The sequence below is a fragment of the Salarias fasciatus genome, chromosome 8 (genome assembly GCF_902148845.1).
Source record: "Salarias fasciatus chromosome 8, fSalaFa1.1, whole genome shotgun sequence".
Lineage (NCBI taxonomy): Eukaryota > Metazoa > Chordata > Actinopteri > Blenniiformes > Blenniidae > Salarias > Salarias fasciatus.
Window position 1 is genome coordinate 9,456,180 of NC_043752.1, and position 19,216 is coordinate 9,475,395.

At 43.8% G+C, this 19,216-nt stretch overlaps 3 protein-coding genes and 1 non-coding gene across 5 annotated transcripts in view; all 4 read left to right on the plus strand.

The window, feature by feature from the left end:
• The first annotated feature begins 549 nt into the window (after positions 1-549).
• On the plus strand, positions 550-5,226 carry rsl1d1 (ribosomal L1 domain containing 1). Its single transcript, XM_030097391.1, has 9 exons — positions 550-674; positions 907-1,046; positions 1,138-1,276; positions 3,517-3,665; positions 3,751-3,852; positions 4,209-4,302; positions 4,449-4,577; positions 4,656-4,826; positions 4,958-5,226. Exons 1-9 carry the CDS (start codon positions 585-587, stop codon positions 5,102-5,104), a joined length of 1,161 nt encoding a protein of 386 aa, XP_029953251.1. The 5' UTR covers positions 550-584; the 3' UTR covers positions 5,105-5,226.
• Positions 3,990-4,117, plus strand: LOC115393872 (small nucleolar RNA SNORA55). The gene has a single exon (XR_003931980.1). It is a non-coding gene; the product is annotated as a small nucleolar RNA SNORA55 (small nucleolar RNA).
• Positions 5,227-7,926: 2,700 nt separating the features above from the next.
• On the plus strand, positions 7,927-8,650 carry LOC115392800 (transmembrane protein 238-like). The gene has a single exon (XM_030097393.1). It carries the CDS (start codon positions 7,983-7,985, stop codon positions 8,469-8,471), a length of 489 nt encoding a protein of 162 aa, XP_029953253.1. The 5' UTR covers positions 7,927-7,982; the 3' UTR covers positions 8,472-8,650.
• A 1,964-nt stretch (positions 8,651-10,614) lies between these two features.
• Positions 10,615-19,216, plus strand: part of snx29 (sorting nexin 29) — a 128,964-nt gene continuing 120,362 nt past the window's right edge. Inside the window, exons 1-12 of one of the 2 annotated variants that reach the window (XM_030097389.1) lie at positions 10,615-10,620; positions 11,063-11,088; positions 11,975-12,039; positions 12,950-13,002; positions 13,177-13,301; positions 14,789-14,969; positions 15,209-15,279; positions 15,973-16,230; positions 17,518-17,911; positions 18,309-18,421; positions 18,614-18,710; positions 18,855-18,937. In XM_030097389.1, the coding sequence (XP_029953249.1) occupies positions 11,082-11,088; positions 11,975-12,039; positions 12,950-13,002; positions 13,177-13,301; positions 14,789-14,969; positions 15,209-15,279; positions 15,973-16,230; positions 17,518-17,911; positions 18,309-18,421; positions 18,614-18,710; positions 18,855-18,937 (1,447 nt within the window). In that variant the 5' untranslated portion in view covers positions 10,615-10,620; positions 11,063-11,081. Of the gene's footprint in view, positions 10,621-10,743; positions 11,089-11,974; positions 12,040-12,949; positions 13,003-13,176; positions 13,302-14,788; positions 14,970-15,208; positions 15,280-15,972; positions 16,231-17,517; positions 17,912-18,308; positions 18,422-18,613; positions 18,711-18,854; positions 18,938-19,216 lie in introns of those variants that run through there. The other variant, XM_030097388.1, reaches the window with a different exon arrangement.

A 19,216-nucleotide genomic window follows, 5' to 3' on the forward strand; every position in this document is an offset into this window, starting at 1 on the left:
CTAAACAGAAAATAAATGATCAAACTGTAATAGATTGTGTATTTGTATTATTTGTCAAGTACATATTTAAATTCGGCAAGTCTTAAATGTATGCATTTCCTCTTGAATGGTGAGCTGAGTATGGATCTGCATTGGTGGATGTGGTCCCTTATCAGCAATAGCTACCTGTCATTCAGACCAACCTGAAAATTTGCTTTTTCCAGTCAAAAACCCACAATATTCAAACTGCAGATCACTTGGAGGTTTTCTTTAATCTAAACTGATTGACAGCTGCAATGCTAAGTAATAGACACTTTTCAGCAAGTAATTGACGTAGACCTTGATAGGTGTTCTTCTTGCCATTCTTGCCTCAACCCAGTTTCAAACCCACATCCCCTCTAAGATCCATCCAAATGTTGAATTTTTTTCATTTTTTTATTTTTTTTTTATCTTGAAGAACCACAACGCAGCAAATGTAAACAAAAAAATTCAATTTAAAAACTAGCAGACAAGCGTGTGATCGTTTCGCTTCAATTCATAGACATAGTTGTCCACACCGAAATTCAAATAAAGTTTTCAGCATTGAATTACGTCGACGTGACGTGATGTCGACACGGAGCACGCGTGCGCGCTTTCGGACACGTGAAGCGGACAGCATGGCCGAAAACACAGATTTGGAGTTAGACCGGGCACAGGTAAAGTTTCTTTTCACTCTCTTACAATCATTTTTGGTGTCTTTGTGTGTCCAGTACATTCGCGATAAAAGCCATATTCACGACCTCTGATAATATTCGTCCACGCACGTTTTAGCTAAACGAGGTAGCGCTAGCATGCTTACTTACAAGCTAACGTGTTTAGCCATTGAGCGAAGTCTTTAAAGATTTGGTTTCTGTCGGTGTTTTTAACTTGTGTTTATGGCTTCAACAGGTGAAGAAAGCCATCCAAGCCCTGCAGGCTTTCCTTAAAACGAAAGCCGGGGGAGACAATCTTCTTCTGGACGACTCACAGCATATCAGTCTCCTGTTCACGCTGTGGAAGATTCCCAAAAAAGCTCAGACTATCCGCATGTGAGTCCGCCTAACATGAGAACACTGTAGTTCTATCATCTAGTTTGGTTCGTGATGTTCTGAAATGTGTGTTTATCTTATTCTATCGCAGTCCTTTGCCCCACGGCCAGCGATCCGACACAGAGGAGGTTTGTCTCTTCACAAGAGATGAGCCCAACATGACTTCAGAGCAGACACAGAGGTTTTACAAGAGGCTGCTGGAGGAAAGAGGAGTCAAGTACATCACCGAGGTATCGACTCATCTGAAGTTATATATAGATTAGGAGTGCAACGGTATTTGTATTCATCCCGTACCGTGACGGTACGGGAGTCACGGGTCGGTACACAAAAAGCCAGTCCTGATTCCAACCTTAGGTGGCGGTAATGAGCCTAAAAGCTGCCAGCGACTACCATTACCACAGAAGAAGAACAAGCAGGTCCAAACATGAACAAACGAAGAAAGTACAAGCCGAAACTAACGATGAGAAATGCAGCATGTGGAGTTGGTAGGCCCGCCAGACTCGTATAAATCTGTCGCGTGGGAAAGCTTGGGAAAGATGCTCTGGTACATTTGTGAGCTTTTGTTACTTTTCCCCTCTGCACCAAAAAATGTACTGAACCGAGACCCTTACACCGAGGTATTCATACAGACGGACATCCGGGCATTTGGCCAACATCCGGGTCTGTCGCCCATAGCAACCAGTGCAAAGGGGAAAGCCATCGTCTGCGCTCGCTTAGCCAGAGTAAAGACGTACAATACGAGGGAAGTTCTAAGATGGTTAAAAGTTGTTGTGTGGTCGGCTGCACCAACAATACAAGGAAAAATCCTACTCTGTCATTTTATATGATACCGAGTGAGTGTGCGGAACCAGAAAGGCGCCAACTGTGGCTGAAAGCCATAAATAGAAAGTCGACATCAAATTCAGAAAATGGTCTGACCCCTCTCCACAACAACTTATGACACCCAAGATCTCATTACACATGTGTGTGCTCAGCTCGTTTTATTTCAGGTATGTATTTATTACTCCTGATACCTTTTCAATGTTTTTTGTCTTTTCCACCCTGCCTCCTCTTCCTCCTGCACTGTCTCCTCCTCTAACCTGGGCTGTATAGATACGGCGACCAAGCGTCCTCTTTTTCCCGGACATTTCCACTTTTTACGTCCTGTCCGGGGCGTCCGGGCGGGTTTTATAAATTCAGGAAAATGTCCATTGTTTTTTATAGCACAAATACACATGAACGTAAATTGACTGGCGCTTTGTACACAATACTATGATACTACTTTGTCGCACGAGGTAATTACACGCAGACAGACGGAGCGGAGCAGACAGGGCTGTTCAGACAGTGCCACTTCACAGATGAATTGTTAAAGAAAAAAATCCTGCATACCGTCAGCAGGGAGTCTGAAGGGGCACACTTTTACACCCACAATGTCCAATTTTGTCCTATATCGGGCCAAAGTATCCCAAAAAGCTCGTCGTCATATGTGTAGGTCATCTATAGCCGACAAGGCCTTCCACGCACTGAACAAATGTAAAATTACACTACAATAACACCTAAAACCGCAACGCACACGGCACCATGAACTGCGTGAGGCTGTCGTTTTTCCCCCTTGAGCTAAATGGCGGGCGGTTGCTATGGGCAGTCACATGACCTACGATGCAATTCCGTCTGCACGAATGTACCGTGCCGTGGCTTTTGTGTACCGTTACACTCCTAATATAGAATATGGAGAGAGGCAAATATTTTTGGTTCAGTCCAGTATTTTAAAGTGCTTTATTGGCGATTTGCACCATCTAGCAATTGTGTTACCTATTTTACCAATGCAAATTGTGCAAAGATCTCAATCTATTGATTTCCTGGGTTTAAAGATGTGCGATCTGTAGGTCTTGCTCATTTTGTTAAATGTACGTACAGTTTGCATATAAGTTGATAATGTATGATGAAACATAAAGATAGAGACATGTTTCAGAACCTCACCTACCTCTGGCATTTTGTACAGATATTGCATTTGGCCCATGGAAGTGATTCCATTGTGTGTGCAGTGCAGATTGGAGATAACCCATCTTGCAAAAGCGCCTTACCAATTTTCTCTTAACTACTGTTGGCTTTGATTAAGCCGTCAAGGATTGGTCTATCTACCAAACTAGGATTATCAAACATCAAAACCATACTTTCAGGTGTGTAAAATCATGCACAATGTAACAGCTGCGAGAAGTTTGTGGGATATTTCACTGTATTTTGGTTTCATTAAAATTGGCTTAATTTTGAGATTGTAGTTATTTTCACCAGTAATTGTTTGGTTTTGTAAAAATGTAGACACTTTTATCTTGTGTATTCTGCTCCACAACAAGGAAAGACTAAAGTGTAAAGTTAAATGTTAAGATACAATTGCAGGTCCAACCCACTCAAGGTGAAATCGGACTGTATGTGACCCCTGAACTAAAATGTGTGTGACATCCTTGCACTTAACTCAAACCATGTTTTGCAGATCATACCATACAAGGTTCTGAAGACAGAGTACAAACCATACGAGGCCAAGCGCCGCCTACTGGGCAACTTCGACATGTTCCTTTCCGATGACCGTATCCGTCGCCTGCTGCCATCTCACCTCGGGAAACATTTCTATGAGAGAAAAAGGTAAGAACGCGCATCGTCTTTCAACTTTGTTTTATTGTTGTCTTTGGTGTTGTTGTTGTTTTCTTACCCTGTTTGTCTTTGGCAGAGAGCCGATGTCCGTGAACCTGCAAAGTAAAAATCTGGCCAGAGACATCCACAGAGTGATTCAAGGCACCAGCGTAAAAGTCAACAACAAGGGCTGCTGCTGGTGAGATTATCTTCTTGTCTTTGTGGCGAATGTTTTGCATGCCTATTCAAACTGGCTCCTGTTTCCAGTTTTGCAGTTTTGGTATTCAAATTTGGATTCCTCAGGAAGTCGAAGCGATGAATTGAAACAGTGAATCAGCACCACAGTACAACCCTGTCAATCATGTGTGTTTGATGTGGGTCAAGTTGGTGCCAGAGAGATTCAATGTAAATCCAGATGGACCTCCTCTTCCCATGGAGCCTGTCTCTACAACTTTGATACAAAATAAGCAGATCATGTGTTTTTCATGTCGTGTGTGATTTCAAATGCCTTCAGATATTCTTCTTACAACGTTCCACCCTGTGTGCTTGTTTCAGTATGGCGCGTGTCGGTCACTCTGGAATGACTGTAGACGAGATCACAGAAAACATTGAGGCTGCAGTTAAAACGATGATGGCCAAACTGCTTACGGTGAGTTTTAGTCCATCTTCTTCGCCGCTGTAGGCCACCTTGAGTCATGTGGCATTTCAACCAGCAATATCTGAAAATGTCTGGTCTCGGGTGAATCACGTTCTTTGGTTTTGTCGCAGTGTTTTCAATTTGCTTTCCGCTTCCAGAAAGGGCCGGTGATAAAGCTGATTCATGTGAAGAGCCAGACGTCGGTGGCTCTGCCCATCTACACCTCGGAGCTGAGCCACCTCACCGCGCTGGAGGAGGCGAAAACCGCTCAGGCGGCCAAGAAGAAAGTGAGAACCAACTCGTACTCGGCTGTTTTGTGTTATGCACGTGCTGTAAAATAACCAGCGTGAATGTATGATTTCTAGAAAGCTAAAGACAAAAAGCAGAAACCGAAGGACAATTCCGAGGAGGCAAAGAAAGAAGATACTGCTGCAGAGAAGACGGTGAACAAAAAGAAGGCAGAGGATGAAGAGGAGGACGAAGAAATCCCACAGCTGGTTCCCATAGAAACACCCAGAAAGAAACCTAAAGTGGAGGTCGGCACTATTCATAGCGGCATATGTTAGGAGCTCTAACTGCTCTTAAGTGGCTAAGCCCACGGTCTCATTGTGGCCAATTCTGTGATTTGAAATGGTCGATAGTAACGTTTTTCTTGTCCGTCTTGTAGAAGCCGTTGAAGAAGAAGAAGCAGCAGATGGAGAAAGCACCCAAACCCGCTGCAGTGAAGAAAGGAAGAAAAGCTCAAAAGAAACTCGCCAAGAAACCTGGAAAAAAGGACTCCAAAGTCAAAAGGAAAGTGCCAAAAGTGAAGTGATGCGGAGTGGAACATCATGGACTTAAAACTACAAATCAGAGGACCACATTGTTGACAGTGTGATCTGTACATTCAGTCTGTTTTTCATCAATGAACCATATTATAAATTTACCTGGAGTCAGCTTTGCTTGTGCTGTGTTCCTTGATTACTTATGGATGACGGGTCTTTTTAAAGTAATTTCCACAGTGGCTGTGGTGTTATCTTGCACTATGCAGGTTAGAATCAGGTCAGATGAGGGGATGAAAAAAATCAGGATGAACCCTGTGATAGATATGCTGTAGTGGATAAGTGTTTCCATTGGCGTTCTCACAAAATGCAGCAAATTATTGAAAATTCATAATTGTAAGAAGAGAACAAGAGAACGAATGTCAGAAAACATGGAATGACGCCTGGAAAACAAAACTAAAAGACCCAAAAATGGAGGTAATTCAAAACAAAGCAGTCATTTCTGATATTTCATTTCACCATAAATTAACAAAAACAAATGCCAACATTATTCACACATGTTCTGGTCTTGTGAAAAAATAGTCTTGTCTGGGAGAGTCCATGCTTGAGTCTTTTTCGGAACTTGCACAGTCTGATATCTGGGACATAGGAATGGAACCATTTGAATGGAAAATCACTTTAAGATTCCGTTAGTAGAAAACCTTCACAAAGAGCTGACTGACAACAGCACCAAATTCTGAAAACTGGGTGACAATAATGGACATCTTCATGATGGAGAAACTCACAGGTTGAAAATACAAGAGACTGGGACAAATGATTCATTTACATGGAGAAAAAAAGAAAAGAAACTTGATTTCGGCTTAGAATTAAGAGGATTTAACTTCTCCACATTCCCCAGAAAAGTTAAGAAAATGATTGATAAATGGTTTGGATGATATAAGAAACGCCATAGGTTGCAACATGGACAAATTAGTCAACAGATTGTGACAAAGACGTTTAACTGAGGTGAAAGTGTTTGATGCAACAGATACCAAAAGATTGAGAAATTTCAGAATAACATTTTTTTTCTTGTTGCCTCTGTTTTACATGAGCTGTGGTGTGAGAAGATGCCGGTGTTTCTGCATTGTGATCACAAACACCTTTATCGTTGCGTGAAGGAACTTTAAATTATTTAGTGTACTTTACTAAGTATTCATAGATACACGCAGTGGCTAAAAAACTCCAATAATACCTCTTAATTCTGTGCTGTCTTAGAATCAGAAGATTCTCACAATTGATTATTTACCGTCAGTGTAGATTTTTTTAGAGTGAACTTTTATGGATATCTATAGCTTCAGCGGTTTTTTTTTTTTTAACATATGGCAGAATGTTTGCCCGTTTTCAAGACAGCCTGCCTCTCTAAAATTCTAGTTTATGTTTTAAAAGGTTTTCCACATGCTTTGGCAGCACTTGTGTAACTCCAAAGCATTCCTGCACCTTTTCTCAAAATTTCTCTCTTTAAATATCTGATATTTCTAATTTAAGGTGCTGCTTTATGAATATATTATTTTAATATATCATATTTTAATAGACTAATTTTAAAACTTCAAAATATATAAAAAAAAAACCCTGGATAAGGCTTTTGGGCTTAATTTTTTTGTACAATCTCAACCTATCATGTGAAAGTATATTAGTCATTTTATTGGCAGAATAACTTTCCATACTAGCTGCAAAATCAACATGTAGTTGTTATTTTAATGGAGTCTAATAGCCCGGAGAAGTGTTTGCTTGCAGCCACCAGGTGAGCCGCCTGCTGGATCAGGTGACATGTCTTTTGTTGATAGGGCCATTTTCTGGCTTGTGCAGCTGCTGCTGGCAACTCACATGTAACAATGTGAAATTTTTCCCGTATATGAAGCTTTGCTCTGCTGCAACATCACAGAATATTAATCCTCCAGGACAAATATGGTTTTCCTCTCCACCTGCATTCATGAGGACCGTATGTTTGTTTTGGTGCACTAATGTAACCAGATGATGACTAAGAGGCCGGCCAATCCGTGGTGATGACATTGTGAGCAGGTGGGCTGGGTCTGTACGTGCGCCCTCAGCCGTGGGGGAGTGGTGGGCCATCTGGAATTACAGTGTGTTCACGGGTTACTGGGCAGGGGAAGAAGAGATGCATCATCAGACACTCACTCGGTCATCACACAGATGATGTCTCTTCTTCATGTGACTGCACATGCAACAGATCTTCAACGCAGAGAGAAAGACGGAGGCTGAAGATGGCTTACAGTTGGAACCGTATTTGCTTTTTCCATGCTTAGTGCGTTAAAGGTTTTCTAACGGGATAAACAGAATCAATGGGCATTTCAACCATGGAATCAGGTGGAGAAACGTTATTTCCACATCGTCCTGGAGGTCAGATCATGTATCCTGAGCCACAACCTGCAGAAGAAGCTCCAGGCTGTCCCCACCTGCACAAGCCCATCATTGTGATGGTGATGGGCTCTCTGATGTCCTCTGCAGGCGCTCTCCTCTTTATGCTTCAGCCCTTTGGGGCGAGCGACTCCTCGCGCTCTGTGGCCTCGGCCTGTCTGTCCGCCGGGCTCATGTTCGTGGTGGTGGGGCTGGTGTGGATCCCGATCCTGAAGGAGAAACACCAGAGGAAACGCTTCATCCAGGGAGCATGCACAGAAGATGGAAATGACTCCAGAATGTAAGAACCGCAGTCCTATTTTTGTCAGCGATGATGCAACCGTCGCCTCTGAAACATCCAACACAGTCAACGTGTTGTGGTTGTTGCTGATAACCACTTGCGTACATTGTACTTTGACCAGCGCCACAGCAGATCGTTTCTGTCAGTGAGTGAGGGTTACACTTCATAGCGCTGCAGCACTTGTTGCTTTGGACTTGTCTCTAAATCTGGAATAACGGAGGACCTCCACGGCCATCATGTCCACGTCTGTGCAGGTGGAGCCGGTCATGGAGAAGCAGTATGACGGAGTTGGCCGCTGCAAGTGCTCCTTCTGGTTTGCGGTGGCCCACGACATACTTGGCGTCTTCATCATGATGGTGGGGGTGTTCGGAGGGCTCCCCATTCACGACCTGTTCATCTACGCCGGCGCCATCGTCATCTTCCTCAGCCTGATCTGGTGGGTGTTCTGGTACTCGGGGAACATCGACGTGCCGCCCGAGGAGCTGGAGGACGATGTGGGCCTGATCAAGCTGAACCCCACCAAGACCCGGAGACTCAGCCGGGTGGTGAGGCGAGCGTCGCAGCGCCTCTCCAGCAGGATCAGGAACTCTTTCAGGAGGAGCAGCAGAATGGACCCCGCAGGCGCAAACAGACCTGCAAACGCAGAGGCGTCACTCTCCACCATCTTCGACAGCTCCTTCACCTCCTCGTCCAAGGGAATCGTGAGGGAACCACTTTCCATATGAACTAATGCCTCACAGAGAACTGAAAGACATTGCCAGATGTTTGAATTGTTTTTGCTCAACAGTATTCTTTTTTATTTCTTTGCTGACAAACAGGCATGCAATGATTAACTACCATTTATATCTGAAGATAAGATCCCCATGCTCTTATCTTCCTGGTAAGATAGAAGCTTTGCACACAATATCAGCTGTAGCTTTTCATCCTGATAACAAGTATTTCATTTATTATAGATGGAATAAAAGTATTTGCATTAATGTCTAAGCTTCAGGATGTTTGGCTGAGCTGTGATCCGTCATATTAAGTGCACAGATTTCAGCTCCTTCATGCCACCTGCGTCTGATTGTCTTCAAGTTGGTGTCTGCCTGCCGATCAGTGACCCTCGACGCTGACGTGGATGTAAAACAGAAGGACCACAAACAGGCATTTGAACCCAACGCAGATACTGCGGCGCTACATGAAACCATCAAACAACCCGCGGTGGTCTGAAGTTCCCTGTGAACATTGTGAAGGTTTGATTTGAAGCTGTTGGAAATAAATGTTTGTGGTTTCTGCCACCAGACGAAGGATAGACCACAGCTTAAATAGAAAAATATCCAAGCTTTTTTTTTCCACCCCAGGACTGAAAATGTGTGAAGGACTTTCATCTTATCCAATTCAGAATATCTATTTATGTATAACAGTATTTGCATTACCTGATGTGTCTGACATGAGTGTTAACTTTGAGGACTGTTATTAACTATTTTAATTATTGTTATTAAAGGATTGTTATTAACTTGTGTTGTTATTTTCAACTACTGAGTTCAAACTGAACTTCAGAATGGTGAATACGGTTGTTGTTGCCGGACGGGCTGGTCTGAGTGTCTCAGAAACTTCTGATCTATGAAAAATGATCTTATAAAGGGAAAATATCCGGTGAGTAACACTACTGTGGGTCAGCATGAAGTGTTGATGCAAATATAAACTGGAATTCAAGCAATCACTCACTACAACTAATGCAGATCATCCCTAACTGCACAGCAGGTTGAACATTGAAGCTTGGCTACAATAGCAGAAAACCACTAAATGTTCCACTTTGTTCAGTTAAGAACAAGGAACTGAGACTACAATTTAATCACAAAAACTGGAAAATTGAAGATTGGAAAAATTCAGCCTGGATGACGAGTCTCTTCCTGTTGTGACAGTCAGATGTAGGATCAAACATGGGTCTAAACAGTATAATATCCATTTCGCTTTGTATCAACAGGTGAGGCTGCTGCTTGAGTTTGTACGGGTGTAGGAAATATTTCATGGCACACTTTGGTCTCCTTAATCTCAGCTGAGCACCATTTTCATACTATAGCTTTTCTGAGTATTGTTTATGATCACAGTGAATCATCTTCTAATGGATCCTACCTGGAGGACAGTGCATGTCTCAAAAATAATACATTTTAAACAATATGTTTAAACATGATGACGAGTTCTCAGGAGTCAAAAGGCCTCCACAGGTTTGAGTCTGAAAGAGCAACTTTAGGATGCATGGTGGCTGACAAATCTGCATCAGATCTGTGAGGAATGTTTTCTGTTAAATCTCTGCGAACAGCAATGAAGACTGTTCTGATGATAAAAGCAAGGTATACCTAATGAAAATAAGTTGTCCTTACAAACAGTAAAAAAAGTAACCCCACCCCCAAAACATAAAATAAAATAAAATAAAATAAAATAAAATAAAATAAAATAAAATAAAATAAAATAACGTAAAATAAAGTAAAATAAAATAAAATAAAATAAAATAAAATAAAATAAAATAAAATAAAATAAAATAAATAAATAAAAAGGACAAAAATGTATTTGGGATAATTTCATTTGAGTGATGGGAAAAAACCCCACTAATCTATGTGGTAAAGCATTCACACAATACACACTTAAAACATCAACCATACAAAATGGATGGATAAGTTAATGTTCTTTTAATATTTTATTCTGTGTAAAGGCAACCCTGTAAGGAATATTTACCTGGGATCAATGAAGTGTATTCTATTCTTTTCCAAAAAAAATTTCATGATTTAAACAATGAATTTAATAATTTTATTTCAATATATTTTAAATTATATATTAGTAGCCAAAATGCATCTTATTTCTGAGTTTTTGGCTCAGAAGCGCGTGTCTGTGCGTGTATTTGTGCGTGTGTGTCACTTCCGGGTTTTCTAAAGGACTACATCTCCCAGCAGCCTCGCGGGGTCATATGACGGAGGCATGTTGTGTCACGTGACTCTATTTCCTTTTTTTCGCCTTGTCACAGGCTGTAAACTGAAAATACTCCGTTTGCTGCAGAAATCTTCCACTTTGTTCTCCCAACAACGGGAGGACTCAGCTTTTTTCTGTCAACCGGGCTGCGAAAACAACTCATGCCGGCCTGTGCTGGACTGCCAGGCCCGGCGGCTCCCCGGCAGGCCTCGCTGTTCGCCGACTGAGCATCAGTCCCCACGCCGAGGTTGGGTGCGTTCTCCGCGGCCACAGAGGCGCAGCAGGCCCGGGCGAAGCTCCAGCCTCGTGCCTGCGTGTGGCTGGAAGCTGCGGGAGGGGATGAACTCCGCCGGCTCCGGCGCGTCTGCAGTCAGAGCCTGGCTGTCAGCATGAACGGTGAGTTTGCTTTTTGCGTGTGTCACTCATACAACCACCGCATGCATTCGAGGAACGGTTCAGCAACTTCTGTGCTTTTCACTGAGTTGGTGGATCTGCTGCAACTTCCCCTGTGTGTGCTGACACCGGTCTGTAAATCAGATGACTTGAGAGCAAAACTCATCTGCATGGATGGACTTCTTCAAGCATTCAACCCTGTCACCTGTGACCGCTCTTTATGTAAATACACTTTGCATATCTGCAAAATCACAGAGTAACCACAAGCTGCACATACTCAGTAAGAGCTGAGGATATTTTTAAATAAAGTGAAAGGAGAAGTCCAATTATGTAGCTTTATTTACCACTGAAACTACATGAATGTATATAACGGCCATATGCTCTGAGCCTGGAGCCCATTGAAACATGTGATTGATATAAAGTGTCTTGTATCTTGCTTCACATGGTGCCCTTGAGCAAGGCAGCTTCATAGAGCTCTAGGAGACCTGGAAAGCTGCTGTTGCACATTGAGAATTATATGCATCAATATCAAAGTGAACTAAAGAGTAAACACTGTGCAAAGGTGTGCTAAATGTGCAATTGTTTCACGCTTTCTGTGATTATTTTTGATGAAGATGAAGATGAAAGTCTTAAACACAACTGTGCAGAATAATATGATTTCCTGACAACAAGTAGTTTTTTTTCCCAGACAATCAGTCTCCTTCTAAATTATTTTAATTTGTAGTTGAGAAGACAACTCCACAACCTTTGTCCCCAGTTCATGATCTTCCTCAGCTCCTGTACATGAATAATTAATACTTCAATAAGCAGTGAGTCAGAAGCAGGGCCTGCATCCCATTTGTGTTCTTCGTCCCTCATCAGTGGGCGTTGTTTGTGTTCCTCTCTGCAGGCACTCAGCAGAGTGATACGAAGAGGCAGCACCTCCTGGAGAGGCTGCTGGATGCTGTCAAACAGGTGAGTTCACTGTCATCCGTACGTCCTTTATCTCGGAGACGGCGCCATTCTCAAATCCACCGAGGCTGCTGAGCCTCAGAATTCATTGTAGCTACATGTCACACTTTAAACTGGCTCCGCACAGCTGCGGATTCCCTCAAAATTGTGTAAACCTCACTGGATCAAGAGAAAAGCTGACATTTTTCTGAGGCAGACCGAGAACCGAAATGGTTTTGATTATTTTTATCTGTACTTAAAACACGATAGAGGAAGTGAAGCTCCTAACTCTCCGGGCCGCAACAGTGCACCTCTGGTTTCTTTGCATAAATGGAAGAAACTGTTTGAAACTGACCATTGAGGCTTAAAAGGTGTCTTTTTTTTTTTGTTAATGTAGTCAAACATGTCGTGACAGAATGGTCCCACTGTGTAATATCTGTGGTTTTAATGCTGAACACGGCAACATTTGATGCAGTTTGATGCGACGCCATTTTCAGTAGAAGGAAAAAGAAAGTGAATGTAGAATAGGAAAGCGTGGTTGGACTTTGTATCGAATGCAGAATAAAAAAATATACCTGTGAACTGAAGAAGGTTGTCAATGTGAATAGATTTATTTGGAAAAAAAAAAAAGTCTAGAAACCTCAAAGAAACTTGGCATTTTGAAAGAGAAATCATGTGAAGTAGTTTTTTTTTTTTAAACTTAGTGAAATGTCAATCACTTGACCTTTAACTTCACTGAAACTGCAGCCCAGGAGAGGCGACCCCAGGAGTTGCCCTCCATGATGTTCATCTGGTGGAGCGAGAGGGGGAAAAAAAAAAAACCCTCTTTGAAATGTTCAGTCTGCTCCTACAGGTGTATGGAGCTCAGCAGGCAAACGGTGAAGAAGGAAGTATTTCTTGTGCAGCTATTATCATTCCCCTCATATCTTTTCAGTGCCAAATCCGATTTGGAGGAAGAAAGGAGATTGCCACCGACTCTGACAGCAGGTAAGAGGAGCTGCCTCAGAAATGCCTCTGCTGTGTCGTCCTGTGTGTTTTGGTTTCGGGCTGGTTTGTAGCTTTGTATCTCCGGGTCATGTGCTGCCGTGGGAATATTCCTGAGAATGAGCCTGAGCTGTTTTTCCTGATGGTCCTTCCAATAACCCGTCTTTGCGTCTGCAGGGTGATCTGCCTGTGCGCGCAGTTCGAAGCGGTGCTGCAGCACGGCCTGAGGAAGAGCAGAGGTCTGGCCCTCACCGCCGCCGCTCTCAAACAGGCCGCCGGCTTCAGCAGCAAGTCCGAAGCAGGTGCTCAGCCGTGACCTGTTAGCTGAAGTTTGCCAAAAGAAACATTAGCATTCCTTCTTTACAGGCGTGTGCGGCAAAGTGTCTGCTTTATTTACCTGTTTGTCTTCACATCTGTGCTCGCGGTGGGCAGCTGCTGGGACTTTGTGCCCGGCGGGGGCAGGAGGTGAAGCAGGTATCGCCAGGCAGTCTGCCATCAGAAATGCACGAGGTGCTTTCAAAGCATCGCTCCGACTGACAAAAGTTTCTTTGAAATTCCAGTCAAGGCCTCGAAGAACCCCAAACTGCCTCCAGCATCCTGGAATGCAGGTGCAGGAGATGATAGATCTGGGATATTTTCAGTTGATTTGAAGGTGAAAGCCAGGGGAAAACAACTTGTCTGAATTTTGTATTCCTCACTTTAATATTTCCTGTCGTTCTCGCTTTCAGGATTCTCCTTATTTACCCTCAAATGATGAGAAAGGCATGTTTATGATGATCCGCCTTTTATTTATCTTTATGTTTATATCATAAACATGTACTCCATTTACCAATTAGAAATATTGTCCACATATGAAGACATTAGTAGATAAGGACGTGTTGTGGGTCATTGTCCCTCCTGCTGAGTGTCTCTCCTGCATCCTGTGCAGGTTTCCATTCTTCTCCTTCCTGCTCCGCTCATTAGGCTCATTAATGACTGTAACATCGATGTGGGTTTGAGTGTGTGGGAGTGTGTCTCTCTTCACATAGCCTGGCTGCTCTTTCGCTTTCCGGCATTAAATCGCATTTGCAGCCATCAGAGCGACTTTCAGAGACCATCTGGCTAGTTGAGACATTAGCTTCACATTACACTAAACCGTCCGTCCTGCAGTGTGAAGGAGCCACGTGGGCATTTATTCAGTTCGGAGGGGCCAAACACGGCCTCTGTAATGGCTGCCGCCACATAACCATTAGCATATCTGACATTTTCTTGTATTTCACAGTCAATTAGAAGACAGGATGTGGCTCCGCTCATGGATTTGAACCTCCCTAATGAAGTCGGGCCCTTTGACAAGGCCAGAAATAGCAGCCGAGATTTTAAAACATTTATTCTGAGGCCATGCGGTGGTTGTATGCAAATGAGTCTCGCTACAACCGTCCCTGTTAATTACCGCAGCGAGGAAACTTTACATGAAATGTGCCCCGTCTTTCATGTTTCAGCTCGCCGTTACGGAAACGGATGAAATGGGTTTGAGTTCTCAGGTGAGAGCAGAGTATAAAGAGACGACAGGTAAGAAGTCAGGAGGGAGATTTCTTAATGAGCGCAGATGTGCTGAACCTCCGGTCTCTGGAAGTTTTTTTTAAATAGCAACTTTCATGATCTTTTGACCTCATTCTCCAACTCAAAGGTTGTTTATCTCCAATAAGTTTATTGTTAATTGAATTCACTCTTTTGTCTTTGTCCTTTTTCCTTATTTTTCCCACTCCTTGGCCTTTCTCCTGTCTGCTTTTCGCCCCTTCTCCGGTTCCAGAGTTGACCTTCTGGTTCTACGTGAAGGAGCACCTGAACCGCCACGAGCTCCAGCGTTTCTACTCGCTGCGCCACATCTCCTCGGAGCTGGGCCGGGGTCGGGCCTGGCTGCGCTGCGCCCTCAACGAGCACTCGCTGGAGCGCTACCTGCACACGCTGCTGGCCGACCGCCCACGTCTGGGGTGAGTACTGAGATTGATGGAGCTCCTCAACAGCCAGAGGATTTTTTTGGACAAATACTGTATTTTTTTTTTTTTTTTTTTTTTACCAGAATTTTTTATTGAAATTGACTTTATGTTGAGATTGTGTAATTTTTTCAAAATAATAGCTTGGTTTTTTTGAAGATAGAGAATGTTTGTCACTGCAGAAGGATGTGAGTTTTGGATTTGTGGTAAATTGTACCTTTTCTCCTTTGACCTAGAACTTACTACGAAGACTGGGCTTTTATTCTGGATGAAGAGAGAGCAAGTATGCTTCCCACCATGGCGGCAGGTGAGTTTCACCACATCATTTTCAGGATTTTGAAAACACAAATGACTCGTGAACCGCTTCTTTTACGGCCGTCAGTGAGAGTGGGATTAGTGGTATGTTCTATTTGATGACAGATTGTCAAAAGCTGTCAGAAATGATGCATTCAACAGCTGGGACAAACCGCTGTCTGTCTGATCTTCATCATATGGTTTGATGATAAAAGTTGAAATGCAGATCAAAGAATTTCCACCTGCCTGTCTTTGGATTACTTCATTATAACAACTTCTTTACAACTATTTAACTTAAGGCTCAGTTAAAACATGAAAACCAATCCTTAGAAAGCAAACTTTCTGGTTTTTCTGCATTCCTAATGTGAAATAAATTGATGCACTGTCGTCTGTAAGCTGTGCAGTAAGCAAAGCTTCCTCAGACGAAGACATCTCTTTGTGAAAACATGACGATCGATAAACAAACTTGAAGTTTGTTCAGCATGTCTGAGTTTACTGAGCTTTGACGGACTAAGCCAATCTGTGCTCCTGCTGTTTAAAATATTGATGAGTACATCAAGGGTTGAAAATAAACCGTAAAATATTAACGGTACACGCCACTGATCCTCTGCCAGATCGCTTCAGTTCAGCTTACTCAGCAGAGTTCGAAAGTTTCCCGTGATTCAGCAGGTCTGAGCCGTAACCATCGGCTTGTTGCTCCCTCCAGGCCTCAACTCCATCCTGTTCGCCGTCAACATCGACAACAGCGACCTGAACGGCGGCGTGACGCGAGCGGGGCCGTCGGTGTCCCACCTCCTCAAGGAGTCCACGCAGGGCATCGGCAGCCTGCTGAAGGAGTCCACCCAGGGCGTGAGCAGCCTGCTGCGGGAGATCAGCACGGCCACCGCCGTGGTGCCAGGGTTCAACCCCCGAGCGGACGGAGCGTCCGACCCGCTGCCCGTCGTCCCACGCAGCACCTCCGCTGGTAGGGAAGCTAAATGAGGGATTTCTGTTTCCGTACACATATATAGAGGCTTTCCTCATTGAACTTGGCTACAGCTCAATGAAACACTGGGGAAATCAATCATATTTTTTCAATTTACTTCAGCGATATCATTAATGACATTATGTGAGGATTATTCAATTGCTATCGCAGAAAAACAACGTACGTTTGTACAGAACAGCACAATTGATTGTACTTCTATAGTTTTCATGTCTGTTTCCACGACCTGTGCGTTCATGCTCTGCACACTCAATCTGAATGAGTTTTAATTATGAAAGAATTCTGCAGTGAATCATGAATAATTCACAAAGGGTTTGTGATTAGCTCAGAAATTCTCATCAGCTGACAAAGAAAATGCTGTTATTTCTAAAAATAAATCTCAAAGCACAAGCACAATGGCATCATTGATTTAAGAGCGCCTTCAGCTTGTTTATTGCAAATCATGTTGTTATTGCAACATCATTGCATTGCCCAATTTTTGTAATCAGTTTCCTAAAAAAAAAAATAGTTTGTGTGCAATTTGGGAACTTTCCATGTGCTTGTTTTGACATTCCATTCCATGTCAGAGAAAAGAAAACCTCAGTGTTCAGCACTTTGAAGCCGGATTTCCAGCAATACAACAGAACAGAAATACTGAAGCCTGAAACCAGAATAAATATACTGTAACCTAATATCTCAATGTCATTAGATTCAACTTAAAGGAATATAAAGAAAGAAAGTTTAGCTTTTGGATGAATTTCAACAGTTACTTTAACAAATGTCCCTTCAGTGGAAACTACTGCATAAAGCATATAAATGTTATTTTATATAAAAAGTCTTGGAAGTATTGCAGAAGTCTAAAGCTTGTCTTTGAATAATAGTAGAAGAAATCATGCAGATGCATGCATTTTTCTTCACTCAGCTATTTTCTGAATATATGTTTACATCAGTGGCGCCAAGTAGTGTTTACGTTTTGGCCTTGAGGTGTTCCAACTTGATGGAAAATTGCGCAATCCGTTGAACTTGCCAGTTTGCAATAAAGCGCAGCAAATACTTCAAATTTTGTAACAGAATTAACACTGTTTGCAGACTGAATAATGGCTTTTTTTCAGCCTGGTGCTTACAAGAAGATAAATTTTAACTTGGGTAAAGACGCTGATGTCGCCAGTGCTAAATTTTGCTGTGTGAGACAGGTGGAAGATGTCCAAATTAATTACTTCTCCTAATTCAAGGCTGAAATTGAATTTTTTTTTTTTTCCGTTCAGCTCCTTTTCATCTTTTCCCACCCAGATTCGGGACTGAGGAAAGAGCGCCGGAGGAAAAAGAAGATCACCAACATCATTTCCTTCGACGACGACCTGGACGGCGGAGCCGAGGATGAGGAGGAGGCGGACGAAGCGGCCGCCATGAGGAAGAGTCACACGGCTCCGGCCCAGAGCAGCGTGGAGGAGGGGATCGACCCTCTGGAGCCGGCGCTGTCGGAGTCGCCGGCCCAGAACGGGCTGGACGAGCCGGGCATCGTCAGCTGGGTGGGATCCCCACACCCCTGCCGCACGCCGCCCGCCTCAACCCCCCCACTGCCCGACAGCAAGAGCATCGACAACGAGGAGGAGGAGGATGAGGAGGAAGAGGACATGTACAAACCCCGAGCACAAACGCAGGAGGAGATCATCCCCTCGGATCAGTAAGTGAACAAATCACCGTCCCGTGTTATCGTAAAATGAACTCACAATCAGAAACATGTGTTTTCGACAGAAGAAGGTTGTGTTTGTGGTTTGGCCCGTTGACCAGTGAACTTCATTAACATCTCGTGACTCATTTTAATCCTTTCAAATTGTCGGCGGAAAAAAAACAGTGTCAGACTTTGAATAATGTCATAATCACAGTGACGAAAATGAAAATGAAAACAAACACATTTGCAGTCAAGATTGCCAAAATACATATTCGACTCTACTCCTCACTGAGGATGATGGGAAATGCGGTTGACACTGAACAACGCTGACCCTTAATTGTTCACCTATAATATGCTGCAGATGGGATTTTCATCCAGCCTCACTGGGTTGGATGGGGTCTTGTTGCAGGGTGGTGGTGGGCAGCCTGTCCAGCGTTTCCACCTGGAGTCCCATCCAGGTCATGGTGGAGCACAGCAGCTCCGATATCCTCATCCCCCTGAGCCCTGCGGACCCTCAACCAGGTGCCCAAACACACAGGATCGTCTCGTCCAAACCTTTTTCCTCAGACTCTCTCCGCTGCTCTGATCCACCCTCTCTCCTTCCTGCAGTTTGTGTGTCTGTTTGAACCCTCCTCCTGCCCACGGCAGCTTTAGCTTCAGTGGAAAATGGGGACTTTCTCAGTTACCTTCACTTTCACTTCCGTTTTGATCCAGTGAGCTCCGTGGAGGACACCGCTGCGTTTCCTGCTCAGTGCGGCTCGATGGCGTCGGCGGGGAACTGCGAGAGCGGCAGATCACAGCTGACATTCAAGTAAGCGCTCAGACGAGAGCCGCGCGTCAGTCATAAAACTGAAATCTGATATCAGCCTGCTTGCTTCTACCAGAAGTAATATGTGAAATCAGTAAAGCAAGCCCCCCCCCCCCCCCCCCCCCCCCCCCCCCCCCTTTGTCTCAGCATGGAGTCCAGTCCACCGGCGCACTCGGCTCCGCTCGCCGCCGTGCTGCCAACATCTGGCCTGCCAGAGTCCATGACAGTGGGTGAGTGTTTTCTGTTTCCCGTCCGCTCGCTCCACACTGCTTATCTCCTCCCTGTCACTTTTCTGGTTCTGTGTGTTCTCAAACCAGTTTTTCGCTCTGTGAATCATCGCAGACCGAGACATGTGAGACGGCGTCAAAACAGCCCAGCAGTCATTGTTTTTTTTGCACAAGATGTCAGTCATTGGTATGAGATGCCACTGGTAAAAACCAAACAATGAGGGGAAGGAAAACAGGCACGCCAGCCAGGTGTGCGTGTTCAGATCCAGTGCATTCGTTACC